Below are 18,970 nucleotides of genomic sequence, written 5' to 3'. Positions count from 1 at the left end.
TGTTGGGTATTCATCTGTCGGTTCCTTGACTTTCCTAGCCCATGAACTCGACTTGGTCTGAGAGGATGAACATCCAAGGAGCGGGGAGACGACACGCCTTCACCTTTCGTTGGCTCACACCTCTTAGCCGTGTACTGTTACAATAGTCCGTACTGAAAAGATATTCTTACAAACAATGCAATTCAAGTCGCCCAAGCGAGACTGGCAATACACCACCTACAGCTTACGACGCGCAGCACACGAGAAACCATATATACCATACTCTCGAAAAATAATCACTCGCTTTTCCAGGTGGCCTATCGAGGCCTCTAAACTGCGACCCTGTTTTTAGCCTTTGCCCGGCCCAGAACTATCCTCGCACCCAGACGCCATTGTTGAAGAAAGAAGAAGTATGCCGTAGTGTTTTTACAGAACAATGTTCCGCTAACAATGCTGTCGTGTTCCAGGGGGGAATATGCTTCGTCATGTCGTTTCGTGCTTTTAGTAGGAAAGGCCGTGGATCAGCAACTCGTCCCTCATGTCCACGCAAAACGCCCTCAACGCTCGCTATGCTACATACTTTGTAGAGATAAAAAAAACCACACACCCAAAATGATGCTATATTTCCAACACAAACTCAAGCACAAAAATCGCTCCTGTGCGCTTATTCGAAATCACAACAAATCCGCTCGAGTAAAGGTATCGCGGCCCCCAAATAAAACAACCGAGATAATCACCAATACATCTACCGCGATTACTTTTATCCATTTTGAAGCCCTGCCCAAGCCCTGCTACCACTACACTCGTCTGGTCGTCAGCCGATAGCCAGAAGGATGGAGCGGTGATGGTTCGACCTGCTCTAAATTCTCTTCAATGTAGATGTTATTCAAACCTGACATGGAGCCGTGTTGACCCTGAGTTGACTGACTTCGAAGTGCCTTCTGTCGCCGACTTTCACGCTCCTCAATGACATCTCGCAGTTGCCTCGCAACTTCATTCGGGCTAATCCGTTGGGCCGCCGCTTGATTGAACAAATGTTCGATCAGCGAAAGAGGAAGAGAAAGGAGAATGGTCGAAAGGACCAAGGTAAGATAGCTGGGTTGAACTTGGACGTCATCTTCGGGTGGTGCATCGCCGAACCGAATTTTACTCAATCGAGGATTGTGGGCAGGCTGACGAGACTCCACAGGTACCACTGTCGGCAGGCGCGGTGCGTCCTTGAGTTCTGGCGCAATTGCATGTAGCTTGAAGTTGGCCGGGAAAAAGTATGCAATGAATGCAAGGGCGTGATTGATTAGGGCAGTCACAAAAGGATCGTCAATGTCGGAGCTTAGTGCGTATTGCAGAACGAGATCCACGGTGTCCCATCGCAGCAGCATTCTGGCGGTGTGAACGCCGCGGGACTGCATGCTGGGTATCTGTAGAGTTCTGGCCGCAGCAATATAGCCCAAGACTTGCTGCATGCGGCGACGAGCCTCAGGCGATGGAGATGATACAAACGGCTCGAGTCCGTACAAAAATCCTTGAGGACGGATAAGCGGCGCACCGTATAAGACTCGGACGGCTTCTTCCAAAGAATCACGGGTTGCCAGAGGGTCCCGCACAACGATGGTCACTGGGTGCGCGTCCCTGTTACTATGAGAAGGCACGGGACTGTGGCGAATAGCTTCTGCAATGATGGGACTGCGCATCACGACAATTCCATGTATTGGTAACGACAGCAGAATAGACTCGGGAGACCTGATGTGAAGGATGAAATCGGCAAGCTCGGCGTTACCAAACTGCGAGGATAAGTAGCCTGCGAGCTCAAAAGAAGACTCGACTCGTTCCTCTGGAGGCGCATCCTGGTGGGTGATTGGGTGCTGATCGTCTACATGTTCAATCGTAGGCATCGTCTCGAATTGAGCTTTGGTTGGCGACTGTGAATAAGAATTGAGGGCTCCGCTTGCAGCTAGGGCAGCCTCTCGAGGAGAAAAATGGCCATTGTAGGGCGCTGGAAAGGCCTGAGGGCCATTTGAAAAGAGCGGGGTGTGATACTCAACCCCGTTCTGGTAGGCAGGGTCGGGCGGCGCAATCGTATGTGGAGGAAGGTGCCAGGGCGCACCTTCTGGTGTGTACTGGGTGGGACCGGGGAAGAAGGGAGTAAACTGCTGGGGCCCAAAGCCAGGCGGAGGTCGAGGCAAAGCATGCACATCGACGTCGGATTCACGGGGTGTGATGGGAATGGCCGGCGACTCATTTGCACTCTGTGATGCTACAGCACCGCCGCTCAAGTGGGTACGGTGCGTTGGGGTATACGTGACGTCGCTTCCGTTGGCGGGTGGTGTTTGGGTGCCTGCCTTGCTCGAGGGGACAAAGGGCGGGGGAAGATAGGTCGGTATGGTAAGTTTGCGATGGGCGCCATTCACACCTGGCTTGGACTCGGGGCGGGAAGTGCGAGGTTTGGCGTTGGCGTGGCCATTGACCGCACGACGTTGGTTCTTTTCTACATTTGCATAGCTTAGTGCGTGCCCCATGTTGGCAGTAGCCCATATCGAATACCCACCAGAAGTGCCTGCAGATGGCGTCTGTCCATTCGACAGCTCCCCAGTGACGCTATCCGACCGAGGTGCACCTGCCACATCTCCAGTGATATCGGCAGAGGCCCTCGAATCGGGGGTAGGAGGTGTGTCTGCGATGGCTGCTTGTTGTCGCTCTGAGCGTACATCAGACTGGTGCTGCTGCTCTAGCTGCAGGTCAGCCGGTGGCGCTGGAGTGCCTTTGTTAGACTCTTCAGGCGTAATGGGCCTCGCTGATGGCTGGGCTTTGGATAGGCGGTAAGGAATTGCAGGTACGATGCGCGAGCCTGGGCGGCGATGGTGCGTCTGCGCCGAGTGTGGGCGGGAGGGATTGGCCATGGTTGGGCGAAAATATGACGGAGACGGGATGGACACGGCAGAAGCGGCTCCAGGTAATTGCAGGCTCGCGGGTGATGCCAATTATCCTGGAGCGCCTGTGGGAGGGGGATTGTGTGGGCGGCGAAAGTAATTGCGGGGTGGGGTCAAGGGCAATTGGGAACAGAGCAGATGGATGAGCCCAGGCAGAGCGGCGGGCAACGGGAGACATACATGGCTTCCCCGCTACCACACACCATCGCCTGTGCCTGCCTGCTCTTGGGGATCGCGCGAGGCCCAAGCTTCCTTTGTCAGCCGCCGATGACGAGATGGGAGGCACTTTCTCTGCTACTATCACTATCCATTATGCATACACACATACAACGCCGGTGACATTCAACGCATCCATTCATTCATCTATCGATCCCAATTCATCGAGATACCATCTCCAAAACCATGACAGAATATTTCTTACTACTAATTTCATCTCAACTGACGGATCAACAACCGAACTTACAGAAACGACGGTCACGTGACCGGTATCCCGAGCAGACACAAATAACCCCAGAGTTATACAAGAAAGAGCAGCAATGCAAATGCATCCATCTTGCCTGCTTCATACTTCAGTCAGAAACGGCTAGCCCTATCACCTGACAATCCCCCCCTTCCTTGTGTGTACTATACACAAACACATGCTACAGCTTGCATGGCATGAGCGATACCATGGCCTTCACAAGGCAAATCCCCACATCCACGCCCATGCCGTCTTTTCCTCGTTTATCCCTATACTTCCTAGACTAGCACTCCCTCTTCTCGCACTACTAGCATGATCCTAGGACAAACACCATTCTCTTCTTGCGACAACATTCCTGCGCAGCCAGTTTCCTCTGCGCGTCGTTCCAAAGACAGCGACGACCCTTCGTACAGTTGGGTGCCCGATCACAGCCCAGAGTATAAATTCACTCACACTGGTACTTTGAGTTTCCTCCCTTGTTGCGATACATCAAATCTGAGGCCGGCATAGCAAACAGGTTCAGCATCCTAGCAGACCCTGAGAAGTCGTCGACATATTCGCCATGGCATTCCAACGCATCAATCTCTAATGCTAACTTGCGGCGGCGGCGGTGTGGATGTGCCGGAAAGCGCCACAATATCCAAGGAAAAAGTGCTGGGATTGCCAGGCTGCGCACAACGGAAAGCATCGTTGCCCTTGGTCACGAGATTCCCACGCTATGCCTCGAAGATAACTCGTCGTCTGCTACCGAGGACCCTCGAGGTCTGAACCATAGTCGATGCCTACCAGACGTTACCACCAGTCTTTGCTTTGAAATCAGCGGGTCCGATTGGCCGCAACAGCTACAATCAGATACACTACCTACCACACTCCAATTCACGAATCCACCGCCGCTGAGTGTGAAATCATACGCATCAGTGGAAACGGCGCTTGCCTCGAGTTTCCAGCCGTCAAGGGTGCCACAAACGCAACCACGGTTGTCTACCCTTTCACATTTCCTTGATTGCCACGACGCCACAGGTTGTTGGCAGTCCAAATCTGCCTTCTCGCAACCTTTGGTAACAACAGAAGTCTCCCAAGGTTCAAATAGTCTTCCCAAATCTGCACCATTATTCCTCGCACGACAAAAGAAACTGACAGCTACGGCTTCCGGACACACCTTTGGAAAACTTTTGTCTCCCATTCTCCCATCTGAAGACGCCTTCGACTCGCATCAGACAGCTCTAGCTATACTGGGTTTGGGAGAAGGCCGTCTCGTCACCGCCCCCTCTCAGGCTCCTGAATTGAAACTTCCATTCAATCTCTCAACGCAGAGATTCATGGACGCACTACCCGTTTCCGTGTCCACTGGACATGGAACAGAATACAAGCATACTAAGGAGACTCATAGACGTAGACCGGTTCCCCTATCGTGCTTGCAAGCATTTGGAGGTTTCCGATCCGCATTCAACCCGCTCCTGCACGACAACTGGACGGTATCTCGGCCGACAATCCCATTGCCACTGCCTTCGTCCATGTGCCATCCCCTTCGCAAAGCATCTTCAATGGATTCTTTTTGCATGGCCGGAATGAAGTCTTACCCATCTTTGCACAGCGATCCGGCTTCCATTGGTTATTCAAATAGGTATTGTCCTACGACCGCAAGTTTCGTATGTCCTTGTCTCTCGCAAAACTGCGAATCCAGAGGTGACAGCTTTCCATATTTATTGGGGCCCGCCGGAAACTTGAATATGCGACATGACAGCGGCTGCACTCAGCGTCTCGGGGTCATGCCAACTCCTACTGAACCAACGACAAGCAGATCCCCTGATGAAGTCCGAGCTCAACAAGTTGACTCCATATTCGCCAATCGAAACCCATGGGTGAATGGACGTCTTCGCTCGTGCCCTCCCATATCTAGCAGATACTGCTTGGACTACTGGATAAGGGTGAGCTCTAAAGGCTGGCAAAAGGATGTCCACTCCGCTTTCGAAACTCCCAATCAAGAACTTGAGGTAGAGGGGGAATGGATTTTCATTTTTCGAGACGAGACGCAAACATCATCTTCGAATCTACGAGTCTGTGGTTACCAAACTGGCAATTCCTCTTCTGTTTGCACTGGACATTTAAGCACTCCGTTCTCCCCATTGGAAAAGGGGAACTCCTTCACAATCCTCGAGTCAAGCCACCCTGCATACTCCGAACAAGAGTTCGACCAACCCCAGAATGAAGAAGATATAGATAATGCCTTGAACGTGGGCTCTGACGAAGAGTACGAAATAGTGCAACCCAATACCACACTCTACGACCTGGACGGATGGGAGTGTATCGGCCATTCTCTCATTGCCGAATTGATGTCTTGTGACTTTGACGAGGATGACAATGAGGAATTTTTGTAAAAAAGAGACGGCGGACTCGAGGTACTATCATGGCAATGACGGGGAAGGCAAATGTCAAAAGGGTGGACATCATGGTGAGGTCAACACGATTATCTGCTCCAGCTCGGACATAGAGGTGAGAGTATGGGTTAAAGTATTAATTGCGCCGGGCAAGTGCTCGTGCATGGTCGTGGTTTAATTCACGTAATCGTGTCCTGCTTTTAGATAGTGGTACTAATACTTGAGAGATGCTCAAAATCAATCATGTCTCCCCTATTTTCATTCATGCAAACACACGTATACGTGTACATATATAACCCTAGTTTGACAGGGATACTACTGACTAACGGATACGTTTTCTCGCGCTCATAATATCACGGTCAAATGCAGTCTGCCCTAGGAAAGAGATTAGATGAGCAGGCCGGACATGTTAGTTCAGCAAGGCAGTTGTGAAAGCCAACTTGTTGGACGGGTAATGGGTATACAAAATTCGTTATCCTGACTATGAAATGCAGATACCAACGCCCAAACAAATGGAAGATTCGTCAAAGCTAAGCAACGTTCACATGACCGTGCAGCACGAGTTTTGCTTCTTAGCCTGATCCAAATGTCAGCAACAATGACCATGGTTTTGGGATGTTGCCAGAAGCTCACCTGGGTGTAAAACATCTTGCTCTGCGCACTCAGCCCCTCGCTCTTTTGGACCAAATCGTCCAGCTTCTCTCCACGCTCCAAGACGCTCTCGAGAGTCTTGTGTAGTACGACCTTTGTTTCGTCAAGCTCCCGCTGGATCTTGATTGTGGCATCGACGGTTTCCGGGTCCTGGTACTTCTCGACATATTCTTTGAGCTCGGGATACGACAGTTTGGTGGCGTCGGCTGTGAAGCCGCTGTAGGCAGAGCGAGGGTATTTGGCGGAGAACTCGTCAAGGACCTTGCGGACAATGCGATGCGCGGCACTGCTGGGGTATTCATCGTCGGTCACGACAACAGCACATATGGGATCGGCGGAAGCCAAGGCGTGAAACTTGTGTCCTGTGTGTAGTGTTAGCACAGGGCGACCTGAAGGATGACCCTATAGTACCATTTTCCAGGACATCCGTCATCTTATGCGGGGGTGTTCTTTTAGCAACCACGGCCGAAGCAAAGACAATCTGCGCTCGCCGTAAGTATGTGCGTTCCCATGCGCCCCATCTCGTGCCTGAGAGCGTAGTTGGCGCGGAAACGGTTCTAACGTACGCCTTCTTTGACGCCCTTTTGTACCCATCGATTGATCGATTTGAGGTTTTCCGCGCCCGTCAGTTCGATGGCATCTTTGGTGTCATTCTTGAAAACCTGCATCCTGTCAGCGACCCCGGGGGCGTTGTACGGTGGGCAGCGGTGAAGGGTAGGGCGTACGCCAATGTAAACGAGCTTCATTGCGGCAGTTTATTGTCTGGTGGCGACGATAGTGGAGGTAAGAGTGTAGGAAAGAGGTATGTATGGAAGAGTAGGTGGTATCTGGTGCCCCGCGACAGTATATCGAGAGAATGCGATGTCTAGGATGCGCCTGATGTAGCGCTTCGTGCGTCTCATGCCCAAGGCGACAGGGTAATGCTCTGCTTATGTCATGGCGCCTGTGCAAGGGGGGCGGGGCACGTCGGGCCGAGACCGACCCATCCACTCCACTAGCGCCAGCGTCATCTTCAACCTTGCCAAGCCGTGAATCAGAGGCCACCACCCTTACTTCCACCGCATCAAGCATGTCGCCCGCTGTTGAAGAAGCTCAGGCACAATGGCTTGAACAGCTTCATGCCATGCGCAAGGCTATTGCCGAGCTGGGTCTATCGGCTGATGCTGAAGAGACACCTGCATATGGCCATGACATTGATTTCGACGACGACGACGATTTCTCCGGAACTGCCAGTGGCGAGGATATCTGGGATATCATTAGTGATGAATACGAAGAGGGTTACAGCAGCGACCATTTGGACGAATTTACGCAGGTGTCCGCCGCAAGCAACGCTTACGATGAGCAATGGCTAGCAGCAAAATGCTCTCAAGTGGCTCGTAGTAGTTCTGGCCTGGACGCAGGAGCGCTCAAGGAACAAATAGTTGCTATCTTGTCCAGCGACAGCAATGGTCAGCCTGGAAAGGACCGACTGCAACCCGCCATAAAAGCTAACTAAAAACAGACGAAGAATTACAAATGATGCTCGCAGACATTGTTGGTTATGGGGAGTTGGACCTCGTGGCTGACCTCATTTCTCACAGACAAAATCTTTTGCGGTCGCTGCGTGAACCAGCTGCTGCTCAAGGAAATGGTGTCATGGGCCGCTTGCAGACTCGTGCCGAGCGAGAGGAAGCATTACGACGTGCAGATTGGGAGCACAAGAATGCTTCGTTGGCACCAGCCATGGATCGTACCGGACCTCAGTACCCTCATGTATACAAGGCTCATGATGCTGGGAATAAGCTGTCGGCTTATGGCAAGAAGTATGCCCTGCCTCCAGACACGGTGCATCATGACAATAATCTGTACGAGGAGTATGAGATCCCAGCCGTACCGGTAGGTACAATCGGCGCAGGACGCAAGCTTATCGAGATTCAAGAGCTGGACGGTCTTTGCCGACGCACCTTCAAAGGCTACAAGACCCTCAATCGGATGCAGAGCTTAGTATACCCTGTTGCATACAAGACCAGCGAAAATATGCTCATATGCGCGCCCACTGGTGCCGGTAAAACCGATGCAGCCATGCTTACTATTCTCAACACTGTGGCGAAGAACGTCGTTCCAAACCCTATTGATGAGCCTGGGGCTACTGACTTCAGTGTCAGGGCGGAGGACTTCAAGATTATTTATGTAGCACCCATGAAGGCACTCGCTGCAGAGGTGACTGAAAAGCTCGGGAAGCGCCTTGCATGGTTGGGTATAAAAGCGCGAGAACTCACAGGTGATATGCACCTCACCAAAGCTGAGATCCTCGATACTCAAATCATCGTCACTACTCCCGAAAAGTGGGACGTTGTCACGAGGAAGAGCACTGGTGACACCGAGTTGGTTCAAAAGGTCCGACTCCTTATTATAGACGAAGTTCATATGCTCCACGATGAGCGCGGTGCTGTTCTCGAAAGCTTAGTAGCGCGCACTCAACGACAAGTCGAAAGTACACAGTCGCTCATTCGAATTGTTGGCCTCTCGGCTACGCTGCCCAACTACGTCGATGTGGCCGATTTCCTGCACGTCAACAAGATGGCTGGACTGTTCTACTTCGACGCATCATTCCGTCCAGTACCATTGGAACAGCATTTCATCGGCGCCAAGGGCAAGCCCGGTACTGCCAAATCACGGGAGAATCTGGAGAAAGTTGCATTTGACAAGGTTGTTGAAATGCTTAAGCTCGGTCATCAAATCATGGTTTTTGTGCACTCAAGAAAGGATACCGTAAAGACAGCCAGGAGATTGTATGAAATGGCCATGGAAGAGCAATGCACCGATCTCTTTGACCCACAAGATCATCCGCGATACGAGAACGCTGTGCGGGACATGAAACAATCAAAGGGTAGAGAGTTGAGGGAGTTGCTTGGCAAAGGAATGGGTACTCACCATGCTGGTATGCCTCGTTCTGACAGAAACTTGATCGAACGTCTCTTCGCAGAAGGTGTTCTCAAGATTCTCTGCTGTACCGCCACACTTGCTTGGGGTGTCAACTTGCCTGCTGCAGCAGTGCTCATCAAAGGAACCCAGGTCTACAATGCCCAAGAGGGTAAGTTCACGGATCTCGGTATCCTTGATGTTTTGCAGATCTTCGGTCGTGCTGGTCGACCTCAGTTTCAAGACAGTGGTATCGGTTTCATCTGTACCACACACGATAGACTCGACCATTACATGCGCGCCGTAACCGAGCAACAGCCAATTGAGTCGAGGTTCTCTAGTAGACTCATCGATAACCTCAATGCTGAGATATCCTTGGGCACGGTCACAACTGTCTCTGAAGCTGTTACTTGGCTTGGGTATTCGTATCTATTTGTGCGCATGCAAAAAAGCCCGCTCACGTACGGAATTGAGTGGTCAGAAATACGCGATGATCCACAGCTGGTTGGAAGAAGGCGCAAGCTCATCATCGACGCAGCGCGCACTTTGCAGAGAAGCCAGATGATCATTTTCAACGAGACTACTGAAGACTTACGGGCCAAAGATGTTGGCCGCATCGCGAGTCAGTATTATGTCCAACAATCAAGTATCGAGATTTTCAACGCGATGATGCGACCTCGTAGTACGGATGCCGATGCGCTCGCCATGGTTAGTATGAGTGGCGAGTTCGATCAGGTGCAATCACGAGAAAGCGAGGAGAAAGAACTGTCGGAACTCAAGAAAAAGGAATACGTGATAACTGAAGTCAAAGACGGCTATGCGACATCACACGGTAAAACAAACTACCTACTCCAAGCACACATTTCCAGAGCGCGCTTGGAAGATTTCACTCTCGTATCGGACACTAACTACATCACACAAAATGCCGCGCGTATTGCACGTGCATTGTTTATGATAGCGCTTAATAGGCGTTGGGGTTATCAATGCTTAGTACTTCTGAGTCTTTGTCAATCCATTGAGCACCGATGTTGGTCCTTCCAACATCCTCTCCACCAATACGACCTTCCACAGCCGGTTCTGCGGGCCCTGGATCACAAAAATCCTTCGATTCAAATGCTGAGGGATATGGATCCAACCGAGATTGGAGACATGGTGCACAACAAGAAGATGGGAAATGTGATCTCAAAATTGATGCAGAATTTCCCCACGCTAAGCATTGAGTCGGAGATTGCCCCGTTGAACAGGGACGTACTTCGAATACGATTGTTTCTCACACCCGACTTCGTGTGGAATGATCGTCATCATGGCACTTCGGAATCGTTCTGGATCTGGGTTGAGAATTCTGAAACATCTGAGATATTCCATCACGAGTTCTTCATTCTATCAAGGAAGAAGTTGTACGACGACCATGAACTAGACTTCACGATTCCACTTTCCGATCCGCTCCCGACGCAAGTCTATGTCCGCGCTGTGTCTGATCGCTGGTTGGGAGCGGAAACTGTGCACCCCATATCCTTCCAACATCTGATCCGGCCCGACACCGAGAGCGTCTACACAGACCTCTTGAACCTTCAGCCTCTGCCAATAGCGGCGTTGAAAAATCCTTTATTGGAAGAGGTCTATGCACAGCGCTTCCAGTACTTCAATCCTATGCAATCACAAATCTTTCATTGTCTCTACCATACGTCTGCAAACGTCTTACTTGGATCGCCTACTGGCAGTGGCAAGACTGTTGCTGCTGAGCTGGCAATGTGGTGGGCATTCCGTGAGAAGCCAGGCTCAAAGGTCGTTTACATCGCTCCAATGAAAGCGCTTGTTCGAGAGCGAGTACAGGATTGGGGGAAGCGCCTCGCAGGGCCAATGGGCCTGAAGCTCGTCGAGTTGACAGGTGACAACACGCCAGATACACGCACTATTCGAGATGCTGATATCATCATTACAACCCCCGAGAAATGGGACGGAATCAGTCGTAGCTGGCAGACCCGTGGTTATGTTCGTCAAGTGAGCCTGGTCATTATTGATGAGATCCACTTATTGGGCGGTGACCGTGGTCCGATTCTAGAGATCATTGTGTCGCGCATGAACTACATCGCTTCACAAAAGAAAGACGGTTCCATTCGCCTGCTTGGTATGTCAACTGCATGCGCAAACGCATCAGATCTCGGCAACTGGCTTGGTGTCAAGGAGGGCCTTTTCAATTTCCGGCACTCTGTGCGTCCAGTTCCCTTGGAAATCTTCATCGATGGCTTCCCAGAGCAGCGAGGGTTCTGCCCACTCATGCAATCCATGAATCGACCTACGTTCCTTGCTATCAAGGCCCATTCCCCAGAGAAACCAGTCATTGTCTTTGTAGCGTCTCGAAGACAAACTCGTTTGACGGCTCGCGACTTGATAAACTTCTGCGGAATGGAGGATAACCCGCGTCGCTTCCTGCGCATGTCAGAAGAAGATTTGGCGCTCAATTTGGACCGCGTTCATGATGATTCATTACGTGAGGCATTAAGCTTTGGTATTGGTTTGCATCATGCTGGTCTTGTCGAGTCGGACCGCTCCTTGTCAGAAGAGCTTTTTGCAAACAACAAGATCCAAATCCTGGTTGCTACTAGTACCCTTGCTTGGGGTGTCAATCTCCCCGCTCATCTCGTTGTCGTCAAAGGCACTCAATTTTTCGACGCAAAGACCGAAGGATACAAGGACATGGACTTGACAGACGTCTTACAAATGCTGGGTCGCGCTGGACGCCCGCAGTTTGACGACTCCGGTATCGCGCGGATTTTCACACAGGACGCCAAAAAGGAATTCTACAAGCACTTCCTACATACTGGCTTTCCCGTCGAGTCATCATTACATAAGGTCTTGGACAACCATCTGGGCGCCGAAATCTCCGCCGGGACTATCACCACAAAGCAAGACGCGTTGGACTATCTGACATGGACCTTCTTCTTCCGTCGCCTGCATAAGAACCCTTCGTTCTACGGTCTCGAGATCTCAGCAGAAGAGCATAACACGATAGCTGCGCAATCAATGGCCAACGATTACATGGTTGAGCTGGTAGAGACATCCCTACGAGAGTTAGACGAGTCGTCTTGTGCCGTCGTTGAGTCAACGGGCGAAGTAGACCCCACCCCTCTTGGAAAGATTATGAGTTACTATTACCTCAGTCATAAAACAATCCGCTACCTCGTGCAAAACGTCAAGCGCGATGCCACCTTTGCAGAAGCTTTGGCTTGGATTTCGCATGCTACCGAATACGACGAACTCCCTGTTCGGCACAACGAGGATCTTATAAACATGGAGCTTTCAAAAGCGCTACCAATTTCTGCTGATGACTTTGGTCTCCCGATGTGGGACCCGCATGTCAAAGCTTTCTTGCTCTTGCAGGCTCACTTCTCGCGCATTGACTTGCCAATCTCAGATTATGTGGGCGATCAAAACAGCGTGCTGGATCAGAGTATCCGTATCGTTCAAGCCACGATTGATGTTCTTACCGAACTTGGCTATCGATCTTCATGCGAGACCGTCATTTCCATTCTGCAAGCCATCAAGTCAGCGCGTTGGCCTAATGATGGCCCATTGTCCGTCTTTCCAGGCGTCGATGTTGAGAAAGAAAAAACTCGCCTCGAACATCCAAAAGCCAAACCAAAGACCCTGATAGAAGTTACATCTACTGCTGCAGTCGATCTTGAACGCGCCGGGAAGTTTGCTGGCGTCTCGCACGGTGGTCTGAAACGTTTCATGGAACCTGTATCTCGGCTACCCGTCCTAAAGCTTGACTTGGGAAATGTCAATGCCATTACTCTTGAGTTCAAGGTCAGACGCCAAAACTCGGCGAGAATGCAACAGGGCGGCGTGCGAATATTTGCACCGCGTTATCCTAAGCCCCAAACCGAAGGGTTCTTTGCCATCATCTCGTATTCAAGTACTGACGAAATTGTTGCGCTCAAGCGGGTCAACTGGCCCGACCCAGGCAAGAATGGCGGAAACAATCGGGGGGGAGCTGGCAAACAGCCGATGGGAAGTGCCGCACGCTCTCTTTTGCAAGCATCAATCAAAGTTTCACTGCCACCCGATGCACAAGGCAAGAGATTGGATATCTCGGTGCACAGTGATTCTTATCCTGGGATGAGATGGGGTATTGAGGGAGTGGAGATTCCCGAGGCCCCATCAGTAGATGCATATGGCAAAGGCAAAGAGAAGGCGTAGGTTTTGAGATGAACAAAAGACTTGGCTAGAATCTGTAAGTAGATGAGAAACCAGATTCAAATCAAATTCCTTACCCCCACTTGAATCTTGCCAGCTAAAGGGGACTTGGAAATTGGGCATGAGAGCGCTATCGTTGACTGGAAAGCGTGATGTTCACATCCGATTGCTTTGAGTTCTGCAATATCTCATGTCAGTGATTTTTGAATGGAATACAAGTAGAAGCACATGGAAAATTGAGAAGATGCGGATGGGTAGATCGGCACGTTTGCATTGTGGTAATCATACGAGCCGGGATCTGGAGCTTGGACTGCCGAGATACTGCCGAAGCCAACGTGAGCTATGCAAGGTAGAGGATCGTACAGGTGTTCGTGTGTTGAGGTGTACATACACTATCTACATTTGGTAACATCATGCAATGGTTTGTGACCTGTTGCTCTTACATTGGATGTCCTGATAGAAGGGCACAGCCAGAACAAGAGGCATTGCAATTACGCCGGCAGGTACATCCGGCCCCCGGTCGTTTGAACGGAAGCATTTAGTTTGTGTTATTAGATCCAGCTTCATTTGCAAGCGAGAGGATTACGAAATTCAGCACTTACACAGGTCCGTGTCTCTGCCGCACATGTTTTGTACCGTCTCACATCATCAAGGAGATTGCTACTTATGTAGCATCGTCATCATCGCACCATCTGCAATGAGAGGATATTACATAGTGCATCTCAACGCGATTGAAGATGAAATCTTATGGGCCAGATTCTAAGTGTGTGTGCTCAACTCCCGTGTTTGGCCGATCATCAGACTGTTAGTAGTAATGCTGTTCATCCGTTTCCAGTATCGTGACAGTATTCTTTTATTGGCTTTCTAGAATAGGAAGTATGACGTAGCACATGCCTTGTCTCGTGGTGTGTTGTATCTGCTTGTAGTAGCATCCATGCCACGACCTTCTCCATCGTAATACCCCGCGCCAGCACGGTTCATCGGAGTGGCGATAGCTTCGTCGGAGTGGCCATAAACATTCGCATTGACTGTCTGAAATGACGTTGCTCCCGGTCGACAGCGCCCAACTTGGACCTCGGACGGGTCCTAAATTAGGTGGAAACTCTGCTGTCGGCGTGTCTCATGTAAGTAAGACTCCGAAAGTTACGGCGGTGGATCCATGGCATGAGGAATGAGTTGGCGGTTCATGGAAATGGGAAGACAATGAACAGCAGTGAAAAGGGCATGTTTGCAATGGGGGATGTCTTTGGCACTCCGTAGTGTAATTGCCAAGGTGGTTCTCTGCTGGGGTTAAATGCAGGGATCACGAGCCTTCGGATATGTAGCAATGCATTGGCTTGAGCAAGATCCTCGTCGATAATACTTAACAGCCTCGTATCGTGACGAGTGCCTTGACCGGGTGATCGGCATGAGTAGACAGCGGAGCCAATGGGATTATTTTGTCTAATAATAGTGCAGTTTTCGGTTGTTCGGGAGAGCTTGTCACCGCCACACCAGCTCCGCTTCTCCCTATCCTGCACCTGCGCGTCATGGCCTCCTCACTCCACTCAAGCTTTGCGGCAATATACTAACAATGCTGGGGTACTGCCGGAACACGTGAGATTCGATGCTTGTGATACTATATAATGGCCTGTCCTGCTTCTCCATGTTCACCGCTCACCACCAACCTCCTTACTAGTACCCCTAATTGAGAATACCATCAAGATGATCCCTAATAATCTTATTCTCCTCTCCGCATTGGCCGCCAGCGCATTGGCTGCACCAAGCGGAGTCGTCAAGCGACAGAGCAATGAGGACAACCTCTGGCAAGTTCCTGTCAGACGTGACCCAAAGGAACCTGGGCAGGATAGGTGGACGCAAATCAACTCCGTCGTTACTCCAATCGACAAGGCGGCAGATGACAATCGCAAATTCTCCTACTACCCATCCCTTTACAACATGGGTGGCGCCCTTTTCTTGCTCTTCTCTGGCGCCCCAAAGGATGTCGATGGCATGGGCCAAGATGTGCGAATCTCTTACTCCACAGATGGGAAATGGAGCAAACCAGAGATCGCCTTTCCCGCGGCTCTTCTACCAAACCAGACAACTATCGAGACCTCGGAGTACTACTGCAAGCGTGGCATTCCCCAAAGAGCCTTGCAGGCACTATCCATTGTCTATATCGGCGGAGGCGAGTCTGACGCGACATACTATGCGGTTGCACAGTCCAGCGATAACGTCTGTCCTGGACACACCGAATCAGCCGGTCGCATCGCCCGTAAGCTGCGCCGCGATCCTTTGGCTGGTGAAACATTCTCAGGCGACCCATGCTGGATCGAGACCAACGACTATACCGGCAGTCATGAATGGGCTGAAACGGTCTACGGCACAAAGTACCAGATGAAGGTGTGCGATGACAAGGAGAAGATCCTCGCTGCATTGAGCAACCCACAATCCGTGCCATCTCAAGCAACATCTCTCTTCAACGAACCCCTTGTCGCTGCTGATGGCAAACACAACGTCAGCTATCCCACCAACGCAATCTACCTTCCAGGCTCTTCGGATACAGGACGTTATATGCGATTCTGGGCCGATGTCTCCATGAGGAATAAGACTGGCAATGCCTTTGTTGAATTCACCAACGATCTCACCGGCAAAGATTGATTCCCCGCGACCGAAGACGGCTCCAAGATTCAACAGACCAACATCTACAGCTCGTACAAGGCCTGGTTCGGTAGCAGTGAGGGTTCCAGTCAGCTTCGTGTGTACGTCTCAAACAGCGGCATGAACAGCGATTCATCCCAGGAAATTCTGACCGTCGCCACTTCTCGCGGCGACGACCTTGCATTCCGCAACATTGGCATCCTACGCAGCGACTCCGAGGAAAAGGTTCCTGTTGGCACTCGCCCCATCTACGGCTCCGACCTGGCTGGCTTCTACTGGCCGTCGGCCGTGTTCCAAGGCGACAAGTTGGTTGTTGCCTACAGCGAGAACAAGGCTAATATCCAGGTCTCCACTATTAACTTTGCTGATCTCCCTTGAAGTACATGATGCACACTCTTTTAATGATAATGGAGTACTTGGAACACCAACAACAAAAAGTTAACGGTCGTGGAACTTGATTGGCTTTGCTATTTGTACATAAATGGTTAATCGCGTTAGTCCTGGACTACGCTAATATACATATCCACCATCTTTTTTTCTTTTTGAATGATGTGCTTGTGATTAGTCTCTTTGTTTTTTTTTGCTGCTCATACAGACAAGAGTATAACCACCGTATGAAGTCAATGAAAGCATATCAACCTCCTAGTGTCACAGTGTTAAAACATTGAAATCTTTTTTTTCAATAAGCTGATCCCCTTCTAGGCTTCTTTTCCCACCAACGACATACCCGGATTCATTCCGGAGTATACATGTCTTTGTGTTGTAAGATATATTTATCTTTACTTTGTTTTCAATAATCTTCCTATACACGAGAGGGATCAATACGGGACTTCAACTTCACACACGATACCCAAGGAACATGCTCATGCCAATCGAGATTTCCATTCCACTCAGAGAACAACGAACAGTTCTCTTCTTCTCGAACTACTACCACACCATGTTTATCTTTTAAATTCTCCCCCCCGGGATATCCTCCACGCGCCCTACCTGCCAATAATCCTCCTCTCAAACACCCTCGCAGGAATATAAATCAAAGCCGTAATAACAAACGTAGACTCATTCCCTATATCACCCCCACCTCCAATCTGCTTCGCAAGCGGCCCCACAAACCACGTCTGCACCATACCCATAACCCACGCCACGGTCCCCAGCCCAAACGCCGCACCAGCTGCGAGTCCTAGGGGCAAGCGCGAAGGATCATTCCACGCCTCGAGATCATAATTCGCAAAGTTCATTTTGCGAAAGATGACGTGCTCGCTGCATACAATGACAAAGTACTGCGTACACCAGTACCCGAGCAGACTTAGAAAATTCTGCAGATACGTGCTTAGTTTCGCGCGGCCGCCAATGGCGAGACCGAGGATCGCGGCGAAAGAGAGAACAACCCATATTATGCGCGGGATGCGAGCGAGGGGCCGTGCAAACTGCTGGCACGAAATGGCGGCGCTGTAGATGGAAATGACGTTTGTGTTTATGCCGGAGAGTACGAGTAGGGTGAGAATAAACTTTGCGAAGCCGTGGGGGTACAGCACGGTTTGCACGAGGAAGCCGAGGCCTTGGGTGCGGTAGACTTGGTCCCAGTCTGGGCGGTTGTTCAGGCCAAACGAGACGACGATGCCGGCGCACATGCCGACGGAGGTTGGGACGGCGACACCGAGGGTAGTCAGGATGAAGACTTTCCAGCGGTTCACGTCGACGGGGTAGTGCGCATAGTAGTCTGATGCAATGACCTGCCAGGACGCGGAACTTCCGTACACGATTGCGAGCAAGGTGAGTACGCGGCCGGCGAGGTTTGCGCCTTCGAGGGTAGTCGTGGTGCTGTTATCCGTGTACTTTCCTGTTTCCGCAAAGATGATGATGAAGATGACGAAGAAGACGAACCATGCGTAGCGCTCGTAGAACAGGACGGCGCGCAGCCCTATGAACGAAAAGACTGTGGATACGCAGACGATGATGACGATGCCTACTACGAGCGACAGGTGGCCGTCTGCCACAGCCTCGAGAGCCAGACCGCCCGCAATACATGCTACTGCTGCCCACCCAATCTGCTGGATGGTGTTGAGAAAAGCAATGATCTTGGTCGGCCACCAACCAAATGAATACCGAGAAATGGAAATTTGACGGAGACCAGTCGGCGCTCCAAACGTTGCTGCGAATCCTGTCGCCGCTCCACCCAGAAGAGTTGCGAAAATGGTAATAACAACGGACTGGCGGAGTGCTATTCACACACACACAAGACACATATCGAGTCAGCTTATTTTTCTTCTTTCAGTCCCAGGGAGTTAATTTGAATGCTTACTCAACCCAAGGTCATGGCCCAAGAACCCGATTGCAAAACAAGACGTATTCATTGAGCCCGACGCCCATATAAACATCATGTTGAGTTGCTGATGCCACGGCACATGGCGCTTGTCTTCAGCTCTTTTCCTGGTGATTGCCTCGGCCTCAACACCGAGTTTAGCATCTAATCGCGCTTCAAGCGCAAGCAATCTGGCTAGGATGCCCGTGTCTGGCTTGTGGGTGGCAATGTCGACGCCATTGTCGCTCGACACGCTGGTCTTGTCCTGCGCCTTTTCCGTATCCATTGCGGGTTGGAATCAACGTGGAAAGCTCAAGGCGCAAAAGGAAAGAAAAAAAAGGATACAATGTGCCGTTGCGTAGATGGGCACACGGGATGAGTTATTGCATCCTCGGGTGTTGCCGCCGCGTCGGCGTATTCATGGGTATATTATAGTGAAAAAAGACCGTTGCAGCGCCGGTGCGGAGAACAGAGAAGGCGATCACACCCATGTTCGACTTGGATGGCATGAGGTGGGCTACAGGGTATTGAT

The 18,970-nt window shown here is 50.9% G+C and overlaps 6 protein-coding genes across 6 annotated transcripts; 3 read left to right on the top strand and 3 right to left on the bottom strand.

The window, feature by feature from the left end:
- Positions 1 to 776: 776 nt before the first annotated feature.
- Positions 777 to 2,876, bottom strand: COCSADRAFT_176724 (uncharacterized protein; the record flags this gene model as incomplete). Its single annotated transcript, XM_007707806.1, has 2 exons — positions 777 to 2,464; positions 2,525 to 2,876. 2 exons carry the CDS (start codon positions 2,874 to 2,876, stop codon positions 777 to 779), a joined length of 2,040 nt encoding a protein of 679 aa, XP_007705996.1.
- Positions 2,877 to 3,233: 357 nt separating this feature from the next.
- COCSADRAFT_42004 (uncharacterized protein) lies at positions 3,234 to 6,001 on the top strand. Its single transcript, XM_007707773.1, has 2 exons — positions 3,234 to 3,823; positions 3,877 to 6,001. The coding sequence occupies exons 1-2, from the start codon at positions 3,679 to 3,681 to the stop codon at positions 5,742 to 5,744; spliced, it is 2,013 nt and encodes a 670-aa protein (XP_007705963.1). The 5' UTR covers positions 3,234 to 3,678; the 3' UTR covers positions 5,745 to 6,001.
- Positions 6,002 to 6,141: 140 nt separating this feature from the next.
- COCSADRAFT_42002 (uncharacterized protein) lies at positions 6,142 to 7,299 on the bottom strand. Its single transcript, XM_007707772.1, has 5 exons — positions 7,121 to 7,299; positions 6,962 to 7,057; positions 6,807 to 6,876; positions 6,378 to 6,757; positions 6,142 to 6,321 (listed from the first exon to the last, which is right to left on the bottom strand). Exons 1-5 carry the CDS (start codon positions 7,139 to 7,141, stop codon positions 6,286 to 6,288), a joined length of 603 nt encoding a protein of 200 aa, XP_007705962.1. The 5' UTR covers positions 7,142 to 7,299; the 3' UTR covers positions 6,142 to 6,285.
- Positions 7,300 to 7,464: 165 nt separating this feature from the next.
- COCSADRAFT_165734 (uncharacterized protein) lies at positions 7,465 to 13,499 on the top strand (the record flags this gene model as incomplete). The annotated part of the gene is made up of 2 exons (XM_007707805.1): positions 7,465 to 7,843; positions 7,897 to 13,499. 2 exons carry the CDS (start codon positions 7,465 to 7,467, stop codon positions 13,497 to 13,499), a joined length of 5,982 nt encoding a protein of 1,993 aa, XP_007705995.1.
- A 1,701-nt stretch (positions 13,500 to 15,200) lies between these two features.
- Positions 15,201 to 16,668, top strand: COCSADRAFT_204479 (uncharacterized protein; the record flags this gene model as incomplete). The annotated part of the gene is made up of 2 exons (XM_007707804.1): positions 15,201 to 16,103; positions 16,167 to 16,668. 2 exons carry the CDS (start codon positions 15,201 to 15,203, stop codon positions 16,515 to 16,517), a joined length of 1,254 nt encoding a protein of 417 aa, XP_007705994.1. The 3' UTR covers positions 16,518 to 16,668.
- Positions 16,669 to 17,063: 395 nt separating this feature from the next.
- COCSADRAFT_154898 (uncharacterized protein) lies at positions 17,064 to 18,752 on the bottom strand. The gene is made up of 2 exons (XM_007707803.1): positions 18,439 to 18,752; positions 17,064 to 18,357 (listed from the first exon to the last, which is right to left on the bottom strand). The coding sequence occupies exons 1-2, from the start codon at positions 18,722 to 18,724 to the stop codon at positions 17,123 to 17,125; spliced, it is 1,521 nt and encodes a 506-aa protein (XP_007705993.1). The 5' UTR covers positions 18,725 to 18,752; the 3' UTR covers positions 17,064 to 17,122.
- Positions 18,753 to 18,970: the final 218 nt, after the last annotated feature.

This window comes from Bipolaris sorokiniana, assembly GCF_000338995.1.
Source record: "Bipolaris sorokiniana ND90Pr unplaced genomic scaffold COCSAscaffold_21, whole genome shotgun sequence".
Classification (NCBI taxonomy): domain Eukaryota; kingdom Fungi; phylum Ascomycota; class Dothideomycetes; order Pleosporales; family Pleosporaceae; genus Bipolaris; species Bipolaris sorokiniana.
Note: the sequence above shows the minus strand (reverse complement) of the source record. Positions and strands in the feature narration are given on the sequence as shown.